General features: G+C 41.4%; 1 protein-coding gene across 2 annotated transcripts in view; it reads right to left on the reverse strand.

The window, feature by feature from the left end:
- PDK3 (pyruvate dehydrogenase kinase 3) overlaps window positions 1-19,511 on the reverse strand; it is a 68,162-nt gene that overhangs the window by 10,867 nt on the left and 37,784 nt on the right. For both annotated transcript variants that reach the window (XM_059050641.2, XM_067023663.1), the window contains exons 6-7: window positions 7,742-7,819; window positions 171-247 (exon numbers count right to left, since the gene is read on the reverse strand). In XM_059050641.2, the coding sequence (XP_058906624.1) occupies window positions 171-247; window positions 7,742-7,819 (155 nt within the window). The remainder of the gene's footprint in view (window positions 1-170; window positions 248-7,741; window positions 7,820-19,511) is intronic.

Consider the following 19,511-nt stretch of genomic DNA (forward strand, 5'->3'; position numbering starts at 1 on the left):
ATTTTCACCTCACAGTGTACAAATTATAAAACCCACAGGGTATCAGAAATAGAATTTTAAAAATGGTTATGCAAAACCTTTTTCTTATGCTAATCTGATGAATCCATTATGCCCTGAATCAAAGTAATTTAAAATGAAGACTCCTTGCCATGTTTTTAAATTCCACTTACCTTGAACAACTCAAACAGCATGTGAAACAGATGTGAGGGCACATAAACTACCTGAATAGGTTTGTCTGGAGCTTTGGCTGAAAACAGAGACAAAACCGTCAATGAGTAAGGATCAAAACTAGAAGAAAGTCAAGAATGTTGTTTGCATCCTTTCTTCCAAGTACATAAAAAAAGAACTCTACAAAAGGCCAACGGTAGGCTTCCAACTCTAAAGGCAGGGCTGAGCAAAAGCATGTGCTTTGAAGTCCAACAAACTTGGGGTGAAATCCAGTTCCTTCACTTACCAGCTATGTGACCTTGGGCAAATTTCTCTCTTTGGAACTTAGTTGAGCAAAACTGGAATATCATCACCTATGTTCCAATGTTCAGAGCATTACATAAGGTCATCCAAATATCACTTGGTGTTTCTCAAAATGGGGGACACCCTCCACCACCACCACTGACCCCAGTGGTCAGCCAGGGGAATGTGAAGCCACAGAGGTAGAGGGGTACATCCTCTTGGAGACTTGGACTAAATGTTAAGTTCTGTTAAATTATGACAAACAAGGCATACTACTCGCAACTAGCAGACCAACTCCCAGAGACCTACAGTCCTTTCTCCTTGTGTCAGGGATCTTCTGAGGAAAATCCAAGAAACCCCGAATCCCAGAGTAGGATATAGAGTAGATAATAGAAAATTTAGGCTTTCCTCCTCCTCATGACCTGAAATCGTTAAGAGACCAAAACTACATAAGCTTTCTCAAGTAGAACACCCATGTTATGATTTCAACCTAACTACTTCCTCTAATAAAGTAAGTAATTAACAGTAATATAAAGGAGAGCAATCATTTGTTTGCTTCTTAGCAGTTTACAAAGAGCTTGCACATACATTACCCAAATGAACTCTCATGACTATACTGTGTGGCTCATAGCGTGGGTGGCTGGGGACACAGGCTTTGCCGAGGTTATGTGACTTGCCTGCCATAATGGAGGAGGCCTGCAACTGGACACCTGAACCAAGAGTTTCTGATTCTAAATCTTGAACCTTTCGATGATCAGTTAGTTTTTAAACTATTAAGGAATATATACAGCAATATCCCCTTGTCCGTGGTTTCGCTTTCTGCAGTTTCTGTTACCCATGGTCAAACGAGGTTCGAAAATATTAAATGGAAACTTCTAGAAACAAACAATTCATAACTTCTGAGTAGTGTGATGAAATCTCATGCCTTCCTGATCCGTCCTGCTCAGGACGTCAATCATCCCTTTGCCCAATAGATCCCGCCCATTAGACACTTAGTAGCCACCTTGGTTATAAGATCACTGTCACAGTACTGTAGTGCTTATGTTCAAGTGACACTTACTTTATTTAATAGTGGCCCCAAAGTGCAAGAAGAGTGATGCTAGCAATCAAAACTACAATGAGGTATCACCTCACACGGGTCAGAATAGCCATCATCAAAAAATCTACAAACAATAAATGCTGGAGAGGGTGTGGAGAAAAGGGAACCCTCCTACACTGTTGGTGGGAAAGTAAACTGGTGCAGCCACTATGGAGAACAGTGTGGAGGTTCCTTAGAAAACTAAAGAGAGAGCTACCATATGATCCTGCAATCCCACTCCTGGGCATATATCCTGAGAAAACCATAATTCGAAAAGATACATACACCCCAATGCTCACTGCAGCTCTATTTACAATAACCAAGACATAGAAGCAACCTAATGTCCATCGACAGAGGAATGGATAAAGAAGATGTGGTGTGTGTATACATACACACACACACACACAATGGAATCTTACTGAGCCATAAAAAAGAATGAAATAATGCCATCTGCAGCTACATGGACGGACCTAGAGATTATCAAACTAAGTGAAGTCAGACAGAACAAAAACAAATACCATATGATATCACTTATATGTGGAATCTAAAATACGATACAAATCGACATATCTATGAAACAAAAACAGACTCACAGATATAGAGAACAGACTTGTGGTTGCCAAGGGGGAGGAGGGGTAGGGAAGGGAAGGAATGGGAGTTTGAGACTAGTAGATGTAAACTATTATATACAGGATGGATAAACAACAAAGTCCTACTGTATAGCACAGAGAACTATATTCAGTATCTTGTGATAAACCATAATGGAAAAGAATATTAAAAAAAGAATGTCTATATATGTATAACTGAATCACTTTCTGTACAGCAGAAATTAACACATTATAAATCAACTATAGTCAATAAAAAATATTAAAACTAAAAAAAGTTTTTGACTTTTATTATCAGTTCCTATAGATTCTCAGCATGTGAAATTCTATTTTATCTAATATTACATATTGCTTCGTATATATATAGGTATATATACTGACTTTTTACCGGAGCCCTAGGAGCACACTGAATGCTTAGTCTATCTTGTACCGAAAGGCATGATTAGTTATATAAATAACCTTCTGAAGTCAACCTTTTCACTCCAGATCTCAGGGAACTTAAAATACCTTGGATAGCTTTGTTTTGTTTGTTTGTTTGTTTTTTCAGTTCAACCAGCATTCTCTACGAGCCATCTGACGGCTTGCTCAACTACTTGTACTTTTCTTTGAGAACATTATAGTTTAGATGTCTTTCCTTTTTATTTTTTTAAAAAATAAATTTGTTTGTTTATTTTTAAAATAAATTTGTTTATTTATTTGGCTGCGTTGGGTCTTCGTTGCTGCGCACAGGCTTTTCTCTAGTTGTGCTGAGTGTTGTTGAATTGCACAGGCTTCTCATCTGTCGTGGCTTCTCTTGTTGCGCTGCGGAGCACGGGCTGTAGGCACGTGGGCTTCAGTAGTTGTGGCATGCGAGCTCAGTAGTTCTGGCTCGTGGGCTCTAGAGCACAGGCTCAGTAGTTGTGGTGCAAGGGCTTATTTGCTCCGCAGCATGTGGGATCCTCCCGGACCAGAGGTTGAACCCATGTCCCCTGCATTGGCAGGCGGATTCTTAACCGCTGTGCCACCTGGGAAGTCCCTTTCTCTCCTTTTAAAACCATGTCAAATGTCTTTGCCCATGACTCTTCCCAAATCCTGCGTCTAGGGGCTTTTAAATAGTAGACCCTTAATAGATGTTAGCTGGCTTTCTAAAATAAGACATAAATGGAATATGAACTTTCCATCTAAGGGTACATTTAAAAAAGTCAATGGAAAAATGGCCCAGGTTTTTCACGTTCAAGACTCAAGAAATAATGAAGTCTCTACTTGCACAGTCATTGCTCCAAATGCCATTAGTTGAAACGACATTTAATAAATGCCAAAAGAACTCTACATAGGATATAAAGAGTTTTATCTTCAGACACTTCTCCTATAAGCATGAAAAAAAACTGGTGGCTAAGCAGAAAAAATTCATTTAAGAGAAATATAAGAGAAGCTTGATCCACGGTTGGCTGAACCCATCGATGTGGAAGCCTTAGATATGGAGGGCTGACTATACTATGCCATTTTATATAAGAGACTTCAGCATCCATAGGTTTAGGAATTCCCAGGGGGTTCCTGGAACCAATCACCTGCAGACACCAAGGGAGGGGTGTATATTACCAGGAATTTAACACATTTGGGCCTCCAGCACTCCATTTCTAAAATGAGCACTGTACATATTTCACTGGGTTAACATAAGGGTTAAATGAGATAATAGTGATAAACTAGTTTACATAGAGCCTGCTACATAGTAAACAGTCAATGAACGTTGGCTATTACCACTACTGAAAAATTAATTTCGACAATGTTAACAGAGCTACTAGTAATGGCTTTTATTCTTGTGTAAAACCACCTGACTAAAGATATCCACATAAGTATCCAATTTGAGAAAACTAGAGGTCAAAGACCCCAGGAGAGATGCATACCTTTCCTGCGAACTCTCTTATAACAAAATTGACATAGTGTGAACTGAAATCTTTACTTTCCAACCAAACCTAAGGCTATAAATCAACCTCTTGACAGGAAAGACTACTCTAGAAATGGTGAAAAAATGCAAGCGTGGCAACCATACGTCTTATCTTTCCCAAGTCAACCCTGACTTCCAGTAACCACCCTTTATTAAATTTCCAGCACATGCCTGGTGTTCTGCTTGAGGCCTTAGAAACATTATCCTTTTATCACCTCACAAGGAGAGCTGACAGATGAGGAAGCTGGGTGTCAGCAGCAGCAAACTGACTTGTCTCCTAAGTGTCAGAATCCAGATTTCCACCACCTGGCTGACTACAAAGTTCACCTCTTTCCTCTAAGCCATGTTGCCTTACCATACGGATGCCGAAAACGTAAGGTAGAAATGTTTATTCGCTTAATGCTTTGGCGGCTGATTTCTCAAGAGAACGAGAAAGTTGAGAACAAGCACGGGAGAATGGCTACCCATCTTTGGAGCGACCCACGTGGGTTGCCGCGGGTAGCTAATCAGAAATATTGGAAACCTGATGTAAGGTAGATAAAAGTATGTTGTTTTTAATCTTCCTGTGAAATGTGTTACCAAAAGAATACAAAAGAAGTTTACTACAAGCTAGCTGCCAATATTCAGAACGCTAGTGAGGACTGTAAATACTGATGGTGTTCACACAGTATGTTCTGCATAATCCTATTTACTACTTTCTCAGGGGTCTGCACTGGAAAAGAAAAAAATTAAAAAATCGGAAAAAAGAGATCATAGGGCAAACTCAGAGACCTTAAATTCTCAGGTAGCAACAAACTGTTCTTTGGGATTCGTGGCAGCCTCATTCCTCTGAAGTGCAGAGACAGGGAGCAGGCGTGACCACTGACCACTGTTAAACGGACCCACTGAGGGGTGGAAGCATCCTGAAAGGGGATGCTATGAGAGTTCACACGGGCTCCGAAAATGAATCCACGGAATCTGGATCTGACTCCTCGCTGGAAAACAGAGTCACACACACTCTCTCTGTGACGAAGCCCGTTTCTGCTAAAGGCGTTCAGGACCAACCTCTGACCTCCGTCTCTAACACGGAGCTTGTGAGAGCTCAACTGCAGTGCTTAACTGCGCTCACAGAGAGCTTTGGCATTCAAGAAATAACTAATAGAAATCGTAAATACATCCCCCAAAGCAACAGGAAACTAGAGGCTACCTATAACCACCATTGCTCTTAGTGATGGGAAAAGGGCCTTCAAAAAACACGTGTGAGACAGCGCCAAAGATGGCTGGAAAGCTTCTCCCCTGGTGGGGTGCACTGCCCGCTGTGACAGCCTCGCTGGGAAGGAACGCGCTGACCTGGCTGGCACCTGGGAATCAGCAAGACCAGGCTCGCTGCTCTGGGCTTCAGAGCGAGGCTACCATTCATGTAAATGAGCAATTAATTACTACCGGTGAGTTTAAGTTCCATGTGTGACAGATAGAAATCGGGACAGTGAGGTCAGGCTCCGCCTAGCCAGTAGGAAGAAATAGAATATTAAGATGCTTCTACTCAGGAATGCTCAAGCAAAATCCACTTGGTGCTAGAGGTATATTTCTTCCAAATAGGGGTGCAACTCTTCTCAGAGAACCCAACAGACTTTGAAAGTGGCATTGATTCCACACCTCCTAGTAGAACGTAGGGGCAGTTGTCCTATGACGGCAGCCTGAAGTCTTCACCTTTTGAACTCATTATAAGAGAAATCGATTTTTGGAATATTTCTGAGAGGGAATGTGGTTTCTCTTTAATGCCATACCCTAAGACCCCATACCCTAAGACTCAGTCGTTCCACACTTCTAAGAATCTAGCCTACAGAAATACTTCCACACGTTCATAGGTTTTCCCATGCTCCAAATACACACACACACACACACACACACACACACACACACACACACACACAGCTTCATGCCTCATTATATGGAATATGGGAAAATCAGAAATCCACCCAATGGGAAACGATTAAATAAATTATGATAATCTACACTATGGATAATCTCTGAATGACACTAATACATGCAAACATCTTTAAGGTGAAGTGAAATACACAAGTTAAGGAACACGTATGGTTTTAGCCTCATTTACGTAAAAAACAAAACTCTGTATGGCAGCAGAGTAGTGAGGACTTTCACTTTTTACTCTATAGTTAGTTATGTTTGTATTTTTAGAGATAAGTATATCTCTTTCATAACTTACAAATAAAAAAATAAAACAAACATGTAAATATAGTTTCACACAGCTAATATAAAAATTAGCTAAAACCCCCCTATCCAGAGAGCTGCTGTTTGTATTTTGGTGGTATAAATTCTTTGATGTATTATCCAATGAGCTTGCACTATTACAAGCTTTTGTAGCCTGTGGTTAAAAACTCAACTCTTCTCAAACATTAAATATTCTTTAAAGCATTGTTTTGAATGGTTGCATAGTATTCTATCTTATGGGTGTACCAGAATTTATTTAAATAATTCCCTATCGTGGAAAACTTGGGTTGTTTTCTAATTTTTCCTCTAAAAGAAAACGATTCTGATCATCGTTCTTATACATATATCTGTGCACATCTCTATTTTCTTTCTTTTTAACATCTTTATCAGAGTATAACTGTTTTACAATAGTGTGTTAGTTTCTGCTTTACAACAAAGTGAATCAGTTATACATATACATATGTTCCCATATCTCCTCCCTCTTCCATCTCCCTCCCACCCTCCCTATCCCACCCCTCCAGGTGGTCACAAAGCACCGAGCTGATCTCCCTGTGCTATGCGGCTGCTTCCCACTAGCTATCTGTTTTACATTTGGTAGTGTATATATGTCCATGCCACTCCCTCACTTTGTCCCAGCTTACCCTTCCCCCTTCCCGTGTCCTCAAGTCCATTCTCTATGTCTGCGTCTTTATTCCTTTTTTTAAAAAAAGTATTGGTTCTTGACAGATTTAAAATAAAATTTTAATGACTTTCACATATTTTTTACTTATTTGTTTTTATTTTTTGGCACTCTGAGGGGCATGCGGGATCTTGGTTCCCCGACCAGGGATCGAATCCGTGCCCCCTGCAATGGAAGCACAGAGTCTTAACCACTGGACCACCAGGGAAGTCCCACTATGTTCTCTTAATAAATTTTCTGAAGTTTATTTACTGGACCAAAGAATATAACCATTGTTACTTTAACTTACTGGGCCAAAGAGAAAGAACATTGTTAGCCTTTTTTTTTTTTTTTTTAAAGAAAGGCTATACCAATTTAAACGTATATCAGAAATGTGTAAATTTGGGGGACAGAGTATTTTTCTGGGCAGCAATTCAAAGCATTAAAATGTTTTAATCACTTCCACTTTGAAAGACAAAAATGGCATTCCTCTATGTTTTTCTTTGTACTTCTTTGATTAGTAAACACTTTTCCACATGTTTATTGACTGTTTGCACTGGTTATTTTGAGAACTGCTTATTTACATCTCTGTGCATCTTCTACCTTGATTACTTCTGTTCCAAGAGCTTGGAGTTCTAATAGATAACACATTCCTGTACAAAAACTCACTGACCAGAGATATAAAAAAGGTTTTAAAATCATAGAAAGATGAAAAAGCAGCACAATTTTAGGATCTCACTGAAATATAGCTCAGGTATAATCAGTTTTTTTAGTCAGCTTCTTTGTATTTAAGGTTGAAATTATTTTCCTTTTACCATTGAATTCTTCAACTTCCAGCTCTGGAGCTACCAGATAATACTGTTCACAAAGCATCTTGGCAGTTTCATATGCATCTGCAAAGAGAGAAGAAAGTTTAGCTGCTGCACTAACAGCATGGACTCAGACAGATAGACTCAACAGAATAAAGAAACAAGGACAATCTGTAACCTGACAGATTTAAAATTAATCAACTACTGCCTCAAAAAATAGCCTTTTTCGGCTACAAAAGAATTACAATAACTGAACCAAAATTTCTCTTTTAGTTTTAATGACCAAACAATATCAAAATACTGCACTAATGACGACAGAGCCAGCTTTATACTAAACATGGCTTTAACTTTTAAATATTCCTTAGAGGCATTTTTCATGAAAAATCTATAAACTCAAGACTATACTTCTGAACAGCATGCAACCTGACTAAACTGTACCAAAAAGATATGTGCTGTAATTTCAAAAATAATAATGGCAACCATCTTAAGATTTGCCAATTATTTGTAAATTAAACATCAGCAAGTATATGCTAAGCGAACAGGTTTCCATGAGCCACACAATTTAAGTCATTGGAGACACTACTCTTGCTTTGAAATGTCCTCTAAATCAAATATACTTCAATAAAATCAAAACATTTTTTAAAATGTCCTTTAAGTTAGTTAAAGGTTAACAGGTTGGGGCTGTTATTTTATCAAAGTCTGAGGAGCAAGGACAAAGGGTAAGAAGATCAGAGCCACTACAGACATGAATGGAAGAGAGAATTCAGGAAGGTACATCCAAAAGATGGGGAACAAATTCAGAAAGCTACAGTGCATTATTTTACACTGCATGTGTGCTTTTCTCTTGAACTGTAAGCAATGTGAGGTCAGGGTTTCCGTCTTACACTTGTTTCACAACTCACATAGAACTTATTTCACGCCTGTTAGCTAGTCGATAAATATTCCTTGGTTTGATAAATTTTAAACCTCTTGATAATCTACTTTTTTTAAAAAACAGCTTTATTGAGATACAACTGTGACACCGTACAAATCATCCATTTAAAGTGCACATACGATTCAATGATTTTTCGTGTATTTGAAGAGTTGTGCATCCATCACCACAATTAATTTTACATTTTTCATCACCCCCAAAAGAAACTCCATAACCATAAACAGTCATTACCCCCGCGCATCCAGCCCTAGGCAACCACGGATCTACTCTGTCTCTGTAGGTTTGCTATCCTGGACATTTCATATAAATGGAACCATACAATATGTGGCCTTTTGTGACTGGTTTCTTTCACTTAGCATAGTGTTTTCAAGGGTCATCCATGTTGTAGCATGCATCAGTACTTCATTCCTTTTTATTACTGAATTAATATTGTATTAGGCAAATATGTCACATTTTGTCTATTCATTTATCCATCAACAGACATTTGGATTGTTTCCACTTTGCGGATATTACAAATGAACATTCACATGTTCTTTCATATTGCTATGAACATTCATGTCCAAGTTTTTTTAGTGAAGATGTGTTTTCATTTCTCTTGGGTATACACCCAGGAGAGAAAAACTGCTTGATCATATAGCAGCTGTGTGTTTAAACGTCTGAAGAACAGCTAGACTATCTTCCAAAGTGAGGAGATTTTTTTAAGTTCCACCTTTACAATTTCTAAAGATCAGATATTCAAATTACTTTAAAATGCTTCATGATTGCATCTGCAATGTCCTCAAGTGTGTATCAGCTCTTTGGAGACAGGCTCATACTTCTTTTATATTCCCCATGTCAGTACTGTGCATAGAGTAGATACTTAAGATTCAAGCGGGAAGAGGAAAGAGGGAAGGAAGGAAGAAAGGGGGAAAAATAAGCCTGACAGAATTTAAATACATTAAAAATTGACAATGTCAATCTCAAATAATACAAAAGATAAGATTAGGGTATGTTCAGACAATAAGGTTTGGTTCATTTCCCTCCTATTGCTACTAAACTTAAATTTTACATAATATTTGACCTCTGAGAAAAAATTCTCGTTGTATTAAACTTTTAGAATTAAACCACTATAGGGACTTTCCTGGTAGTGCAGTGGTTAAGAATCCGCCTGCCAATGCAGGGCACGTGGGTTCAAGCCCTGGTCCGGGAAGATCCCACATGCCGCGGAGCAACTAAGCCCATGCGCCACAACTACTGAGCCCGCATGCTACAACTACTGAAGCCCACGTGCCTAGAGCCCGTGCTCCACAACAAGAGAAGCCACCTCAATGAGAAGCCTGCGCACCACAACGAAGAGTAGCCCTCCCTTGCTGCAATTAGAGAAAGCCCTCGCGCAGGAACAAAGACCCAACACAGCCAAAAATAAATAAATAAATAAATTTGTATTTTAAAAAGAGAATTAAACCACTATAAAGAACCACAGGGCTTCCCTGGTGGCACAGTGGTGGAGAATCTGCCTGCCAGTGCAGGGGACACGGGTTCGAGTCCTGGTCTGGGAAGATCCCACATGCCACGGAGCAACTGGGCCCGTGAGCCACAACTACTGAGTCTGCGCATCTGGAGCCTGTGCTCCGCAGCAAGAGAGGCCACGACAGTGAGAGGCCCACGCACCGCGTTGAAGAGTGGCCCCCACTTGTCGCAACTAGAGAAAGCCCTCGCACAGAAACGAAGACCCAACACAGCCAAAAATAAATAAATTAATTAAAAAAAAACACAGATAGAGACATCGGAATCTCTCTGACAAGATGAAATAATGAAGGATAGCCAAAGGAAACATTAGCAAGAGGAGAAAAAAATGTAAAGAGTTGATCGGTGTGAAAACAGACATCAAAGTGGACTGTATTTAAATCCTAACAAAGAAAATTACAATTTAGAATTATATTAAGTTCGCAAGTTTTTTTCATAGGGTATAATAAAACTCACCAAACATCTGTACAGTTCTTTTGGAAAAAGAAATCAAGATTCACTCTGTGCTGTGGCTACACCATCAAACAATGCTACATCTCCACCTAGCGACACAACAGCACAAAGCTGACCAAGAACTCCCAACACTTAAACCAATACATACTGAAATCTAAAAATGATGCTTCGTTATGCATATAAAATGCCAATACATCTCCACAAAACAACTCCTCCAAGGATAGAACACCTTTAAAGATGTTTAAACTGCTCTTCCATTCACCATAAAACAGGAAACGAGCCCAACTCCACTAAATGTGCTAGCTCCTCATGGCATCAGCTTCCTCAATAGCATGAGATTATAACAGCATCATTAAGAAAAACGTATGACACAAATGTAACATGTGGAAGACAGGAGAGTCCAGATAGATGCAGCCAACATGAAACTCAAAGACTCAGTACGGTTCCTGAAACCACATGAATAAGAATTTTTCAAGCATTACCACAAATTACAGTGTATCAGTGCTGTAATTAACAAGTGCATTGTGATCCCTGAAAAACTCAAGACAGGACAATGAGACTTACATATACCAGCCAGCCAAAAGTCTTTTGGGGGCAGTACTGGTAAAAGCTATATTCATATGCATCTTTACAAATTCCCGTGGCACATCAAAATGCCTTGGGCACAATACACACCCAGTGGGCATCTGTTAAATGGAACAATCCTGCCCATGCAAAAATTCTCCAGGTTCAATAAATTATACGGATTAGAGATGTTCTTTTTGGTCAGACTGGGAACTAGAGGGCTAGAGTGGTTCCCAAACCTGTGCGTGTGTGGAGAATTCATTAGCAAGTTTAAAAAAAGTATAGGTTAAATGAACCCCTGGAGGTGCTGATGCACTAGCTCTGTGCTGAGGCCTGGGAATCCATAATTTTAAAAAAATTCTGAAGAGAAGGTAGATTTGGAGACCACTAGCCTAGAAAGTCAAGGCTGGGTCATGCTAATTCTATCACTGTCACTCCCAGGCCATGAACGATCACGGGGTACTGAGGAGTATGACAGCACATAAGTACTCAAATAGGATACTTCTGTTTAAGTAAAGTACCATAAGAATGGAAAAGTTTTTAACAAATCACCAACATAACAACCCAACTGCAACTACTGGCTTAAAAATTCACTTCCTTTAAATCTAGAGTAAAATGCAAGTTCTACTAATAATAAGCTTTCTAATAAAACTTTTCTATTGCTTAAATAGAAACCAAAATCTTAAAATACGATAATTTATCAAACTACTTTTATCTGCAATATATTTGAGTCACTATTTACCACCCAATCTTTAAAAGGAAATATCAGGAAATGGTTATTACTGCCACTGAACCTAAGTGATTTTCATTGTTTTAAGAACCTGTTTTCAAGGGAAATGAGGTATTGATGATACAGTAACTAACAAAACTGTAGGGGTAGGGACTTTCCTGGTGGTCCAGGGGCTAACACTCCATGCTCCCAAGGCAGGGGGCCCGGGTTCGATCCCTGGTCAGGGAACTAGATCCCACATGCCGCAACCAAGACTTTGCATGCCGCAACTAAAGATTCCACGTTCTGCAATGAAGATCCCACGTGCTGCAAATAAGACGTGGCGTGGCCAAATAAATAAATAAATAATTTTTTACAAAGAAAAAACCTGTGTAGGTGTAGCACGTTTCTACTTCCTCAGGATAGAATACCCAAACTGTAAACGCGTAAGACTAAAACTAAAAAAGACTGAGCCATAAAGAATAAGGTGAAGGTTCACATGGCAACCAGCCCAACAGATCCATTGTAGCCACAAATCAGTTTTAAGAAGCACACAGGAAAATTTAATAGTGTATGGACGCTATTTTATTAGATGTTTTTATTAGAAGATTCTCCTATTCAAAATTCACCAGAGGGGGCTTCCCTGGTGGCGCAGTGGTTGAGAATCCGCCTGCCGATGCAAGAGACACGGGTTCGTGCCCTGGTCCAGGAAGATCCCACATGCCGCGGAGCAACTAAGCCCGTGAGCCGTGGCCGCTGAGCCTGTGCGTCCGGAGCCTGTGCTCCGCAACGGGAGAGGCCACAACAGTGAGAGGCCCGCATACCGCAAAAAAAAAAAAAAAAAAAAAAAAAAAAAAATTCACCAGAGGACCCTGCTAGCAAATATTGGACTGGCCAAAAAGTTCGTTCGGGTTTTTCCCGTATGATCCCGAACGAACTTTTTGGCCAACCCAATATGAGCCTCTATCACAAATACATGCCATTGTTTGTTTACAGGTATCTTATAAGAGACTGGACAAGGATGAATTTGAGTGAGAAAACAAACATGAAAAACAAACATGAACAGGATACCAAAAACCACAAAGCTCGAGTTTAAGAAACAATGCCTGAAGAAGGTAAACGTAAAAGACCACAAAGCATTACAGAGTCACAGGTATGCTGCTTTTTGTTTTACTCCCTCATTTTATTTATTTTTTAAAATTAATTTTTATGGGAGTATGGTTGCTTTACAATGTATGCTGCTTTTAAGAAACACTTTTAAGGGCTTCTCTAGTGGCGCAGTGGTTAAGAATCCACCTGCCACGGCTTCCCTGGTGGCGCAGTGGTTGAGAGTCCGCCTGCCAATGCAGGGGACACGGGTTCGTGCCCCGGTCCGGGAAGATCCCAAATGCCGTGGAACGGCTGGGCCTGTGAGCCATGGCCGCTGAGCCTGCGTGCCCGGAGCCCGTGCTCTGCAACGGGAGAGGCCACAACAGTGAGAGACTCACGTAACGCAAAAAAAAAGGAATCCACCTGCCAATGCAGGGGACACGGGTTCAAGCCCTAAGGCCGTGCGCCACAACTACTGAGCCTGCACTCTAGAGCCCGCGAGCCACAACTACTGAGCCCGCATGCTGCAACTACTGAAGCCTGCATGCCTAGAGACCCTGCTCCGCAACAAGAGAAGCCACTGCAATGAGAAGCCCGCGCACCACAACGAAGAGTAGCCCCCAGCTTGCTGCAACGAAGACCCAATGCAACCAAAAAAACAAAAGAAATGCTTTTAAGTCACAAAGCAATTCTAATAAGGTAGGTTTGTCATCACTTACCCAAAACCCATCCCGAGTGGGAAGCATCAGGGTTTTTTTTTTTTAAGTGCTAGACCCTCTCCCACTGCCCAAAGCACAGCCAACTGGAGAAGTGGTGGGCAGAACATCTAATGTAAGGGCGACCAATCCACAGGCTGACTAGAATCCTAAAACCTGCGGTTGTGGGCAAAAAGACGGGCTGAGCCCATGAAATTCATCTTGTGCGAATTCAGGATGCAGATACTCAGGCAGGGCAGAAGGCAAAAGGAAACACTTAAGCGTTAAGAGGATTTAGAAGGCCTGGAGTGCCTGTCATTGCCCTAAACAAGCTGCCCTAAAAAGGCTGCCAGTCTACAGACAAGAGAGTGGGGCTGAGGGGCTGTGACTTGACAAACCCACTTACTAAGATACACAGAAAAAAAACCCCTTTTGCTTTGTTTCCCAGTTCCAATTTCTACAGCGCCGACTACAAAGTGGTTCCTGCCCTACGATTACCATGCAACCAACTAGGTTCTTTTAATACATCTGCCTCTTTAGTTAGCGGGAGTGCGTCTCTGTTACTTGCAACCTGAAGAGCCCGAGGTGAGAGCACAAGACGTTATTTCTGAACCAGAATAATGACACGCTCTCCAGATACCGTTTGTAGGCTATTACGCTAAGCCGAGCAATAAGAGCATTTAGGAACAACACAGGCAAGCTAACGTCGCTGTGAGAGCTGACTTTTGTGCCAAGTATGTAAGTTTGTACCTTTAAAACGATCTTATCACAGGATTTTCCATTTTGTTTCCTGGTTTCTTACACAGAAAGGAGGGAAAAGGGTCACAATGGAAGGGACCTCCCAGAGGATAATAGGAGCTGCTCTACAACACTAATTCTAGCATTCACTGCCACGAGGCTATAATTTGCAGATGTGTAAAGGTAGATATTAATGTGCTAAATAAGCCGCAAGGAGGCATGCTTCAGTGTTCTGCACATTCAATTACGATGATGCAAGATGCACTCCACTTCTACATATTATACAACCGTCTAGTCAAAAATAAAAAGTGTCCCTACCCTTCTACATAAAAGTTTCCTAGAGTCTGTCTCAAGAGATCTAAGTATGGAATCGTTGTTAGTTCATTACGGCTTCCTAAGGCTATAAAACACGCAAGTGCGTGTGCACAGGCATGCACGGGCACGCGCGCGCGCACACACACACACACACACACACACACACACACACACACACCGGTCATTTGGACTGGACATCTGACTATGTATGCTTAAACCATGCAGGACCTTCACAGCTGACAAAATCAATAGCAGAGCTGTCATTAAAACTCAGAACCCTTACACCCTGTAGATCAAGTTTCCTAAAACAAGAGGGAAAAAAAATATTAGAGACAGAGGGAAAACAGTATGGAGGTTCCTTAAAAAACTACAAATAGAACTACCATACGACCCAGCAATCCCACTACTGGGCATATAACCTGAGAAAACCATAATTCAAAAAGAGACATGTACCCAATGTTCACTGCAGCACTATTTACAATAGCCAGGACAGGGAAGCAACCTAAGTGTCCGTCGACAGATGAATGGATAAAGAAGATCTGGTACCTATATACAATGGAATATTACTCAGCCATAAAAAGGAACGCAATTGGGTCATTTGTAGAGATGTGGATGGACCTAGAGTCTGTCATACAGAGTGAAGCAAGTCAGAAAGAGAAAAATATTGCACAATGTATTAACGCATATATGTGGAATCTAGAAAAATGGTACAGATGAACCTATATGCAGGGCAGGAAAAGAGATGCAAATGAAGAGAACAAATGTGTGGACATGGTGGGGGCGGCGAAGGTGGGTGGGATGAACTGGGAGATTAGGATGGACATATATACATTAGCATGTGTAAAACCCATAGCTAGAGGGAACCTGCTGTACAGCACAGGGAGCTCAGTTTCCTGCTCTGTGGTGACCTAGATGGCGGGGATGGGAGGTTGCGGGGAGGGAGTTCCAAGAGGGAGGGGATATACGTATACATAGAGCTGATTCACTTCGTTGTACAGCAGAAACTAACCTAACATTGTAAAGGAGATTAGCTGAAAAATCTCAGAAGGTATGAGGAGAAGGTGAAAAACCAGTGAAAAAATACCAACTACTTTCAAAAGAGGAAGGGAATGGTAAGACGTCGCTGAGAGTTGAAGGAAGCTGACACACATCTCTCCCTCTCCTTGACAGCATTTGGGGGTATTGGGAAGAAGAGCTGGGGAGGCGTGGGCCCTTTGGGACTCTCTGACTATTGTCCCTGGGGCATCTGGGGGTGGAGAGTCCAGTGCGTTTTTGCTAGAAGACATGGAAGAACTTCCAGGCCTTCTGACAGTTCGTGCTGTCTGCCTTGTTTAATTTTTCTCAGTCTTATTTTGAGCCAGAAAGAGCTTCTGCTTGGGTATGCAGACACGTAGAGAATTAAAAGTGGGGTCCACGGGGCATGAAACCCAAAGCTATTAAAATGTGCTTTGTCCACGAGGAGGAAAGAGACCTTCAGGCTTCCTGCAAGGTGCCTAGCCAATTTTGCCACGGTACGAAAGGGAACTGATTCAAGACTAATATCTCATTGAGGAATAAAGATTATATACACCTAGCTGGGAAAACTATTTGAATATAGAGGTTATGACTATAGCAGATCAGACACTGAATTCATCCAGGAAGGTGGTGTGTGATGGGCATTAGCGCTGGAGATGGGGAAATACACAAGTACTGTGGATTTCATATGAAGGGACACATTATTCACACTTGCTATCTGTAAAGATGGTATGAATTCAGTATAAAACGATGTTCTTGCTGGGTTATGAAGACAGGTGATTTTTAGTCTCTTCCCTCTTTTCCCACGTTTTCTCAATTTTCTTCATGGAGCACTTTTTTATTATTTTGGTAATATGGTATCAGTCCTCTTGACTGACCAAAACGGAAACGGAAGTTGGATGACTGACAAAAAAGTTGGATACTGGGAAACCATAAAATGACTACAATTGTACACATTAACTTAAAATACACATTTGAATACACAATTTATTCCTCTACCAATCTTTTCATATAAGGCCCAATGTCTCTCCTTGGAAGAGGCGTCAGCTTGGGGTCCCAGATCACACTTCTTAGATAAACAATATCACACACACCTATGAATTCCAATTCCTGTTTCTTTAAAGTACAATAAACTTAAAGATACTTGTCAAGCAATCCGAGTGCAGACTCCTTCTGGGATTTCGACTCAGCGCTGCCCCGTCACCCAGAAGTTATCTTGTTCACAGTCATTTCATTACATTTGTAAGAATCTCGTCTTTATCAAGACTTTCCAAAGCATTCGACTTGATTTTTATGGAAATACGTCTCTTTTTTGTACTCCCATTTCTTCCGTTTACATAACGTATAAATAAATTATGTATATTTATACGTATTCATGCGGTATACCTTACACCAACAGTGTGAGGACAAGTAAGTGGCCCTTAGGAAGCATATGTCTCACCAAGCGGAAGAAGCATCAGGGCATTCTAGAAAGTATGTACAAGCCAAGCGTCCTCAGTGTGCTGCGGGTGTGATTTACGATTTACGAAGGGAATGAAGGTGGCAGGAGAGCTGATGATGTGGAAGTTGCTTTGCGGGTTCATGCGGCTTCAGAATCTGAAACCAGCCTCCAGTGTTGTCTTAAGGAAAGAGGCTATTAAGAAATGAAAAACACGGTTTGAAAGAAGCGGTGGGGAACAGGCAGCAGCGGCAGCCCTTGCCCCTCGCCCCATGAGTGTGAGGGTAGAAGTGTGCTGGGGGAGGTGACATTCCCCGTGGCAGAGGGGCATGGGGGGTTGATCATCATAGGGTACAGCCTTGCCAGGGGCCCAGGCTTTAAGTTGTGCCAGACGAGTGGTAGGAATGGTTACATGAGAGGATGGAGTAAAATGTGTTCATGGGAACTGGTGGACTCATTGGGTACAAAGTCAAAAGGGGCAGGAGAAAGAGTGAAGATAAAGCTGTGAGTGAGCGCGGAAAGGGTGAGAGGGTGGGAGGTGACCTGGCCCAGGGTCAAAACCTCCACTAAGAAGGCCAAAGAAAGCAGGAGGCACAAACTTCTAGTTTCTTTCTGTCAAACACTGATCCAACTGTTTTGCACACAATCTTCCGCTAGCGTTTGGTATGAAACTTCTGTCCCTGAGAGGAGTGATGCAAGCGTAATTCCAGCCCTTGAGGAATTTACACCCCCATTAGAGAGACCAACAGAAGTACAGAACGATGCCAAGACCAGGCAGGATGTAATAAGTCCAGTAAGAGCCACACAGACAGGAAGTGCTCAAAGCAACGGCTTCCGCCCTCCTCCAGCGTCCAGCTCATCCTCTGATTCACCTGAGCGCTGCTTCACCCCTCTGCCCTAACAAGCGCCGAGAACTCTCCGTTACTTCTCTCCTTACACTGACTCACAGTTCAGATCTCTCTAAAAAATTACTGAGACTTTTTGGGAAAAAACAATGAGGTGATAAAAAGGAGTATGTTTTTTTAACATCATTATTGGAGCATAACTGCTTTACAATGGTGTGTTAGTTTCTGCTTTACAACAAAGTGGATCAGTTATACATACACACATATTCCCATATCTCTTGTCTCCCTCCCTCCCACCCTCCCTAGCCCACCCCTCTAGGTGGTCACAAGGCACCGAGCTGATCTCCCTGTGCCATGCGGCTGCTTCCCACTAGCTATCCATCCTACGTTTGGTAGTGTATATATGTCCATGCCACTCTCTCACTTGGTCCCAGCTTACCCTTCCCCCTCCCAGTATCCTCAAGTCCATTCTCTCTCTACGTCTGCGACTTTGTTCCTGTCCTGCCCCTAGGTTCTTCAGAACCATTTTTTTTAAACGGAGTATGTTTTTACAACTTCATTATGAAGAATTGCAAGCGTTGACGGATGTGCAGAGCATCCTAGTGCACTCATCACCGGCCTCAACACTTCTCAACACAGCCTGATCTTTTTCACTGCCCTACCTCTTGATAATTTTTTTTTTTTTTTTTTTTTTTTTTTTGTGGTTCACGGGCCTCTCACTGTTGTGGCCTCTCCCGTTGCGGAGCACAGGCTCCGAACGCGCAGGCTCAGTGGCCACGGCTCATGGGCCCAGCCGCTCCGCGGCATGTGGGATCTTCCCGGACCGGGGCACGAACCCGCGTCCCCTGCATCGGCAGGCGGACTCTCAACCACTGCGCCACCAGGGAAGCCCCCTCTTGATAATTTTGAAGCAAATCCCACAAGGCATTTCATATCGTGTGTGGTATTTCAAAATACCTCTCTCAAAGCTAGGACACCTTAAAAAAATAACCACAATACCAATATCACACCTAAAAAAATTAACAATATTTCTTGAAATATTTCATCAAATATTCAATTGTCTTATAAATGTCCTAAATGTTTTAAAATATTTTATAACTTATGCCAGAAACAAAAGCAAAGGCACCAACTTATCATATAATCAGTGGTATAAACGAGAAGGCAAATGACTCAAAAGATGCCCAAGGATGCTCATGAACTTGTCTACCTACAGCCCTTCCTGGGTGCTAGTGCTGCTTCAGGAGCTCTACATATATTAACTCACTTAACCCTAGGATATAGCTGAAATGCCAAGAGCACCATTTTATTGATGAAGAAACTGAGGCCCAAAGAGGTTATGTAACATGTCCAAGGTCACCTAGCTAACCTAAATGTCTATCAGCTGATGAATAGATAAAACAAAATGCAGTCTATCCATACAGTGGAATATTATTTGGCCATAAAAAGAAACAAAGTACCGATTTACGCTACAACATGGAT

This window comes from Kogia breviceps, chromosome X (genome assembly GCF_026419965.1).
Source record: "Kogia breviceps isolate mKogBre1 chromosome X, mKogBre1 haplotype 1, whole genome shotgun sequence".
In the NCBI taxonomy this organism is placed as follows: Eukaryota; Metazoa; Chordata; class Mammalia; order Artiodactyla; family Physeteridae; genus Kogia; species Kogia breviceps.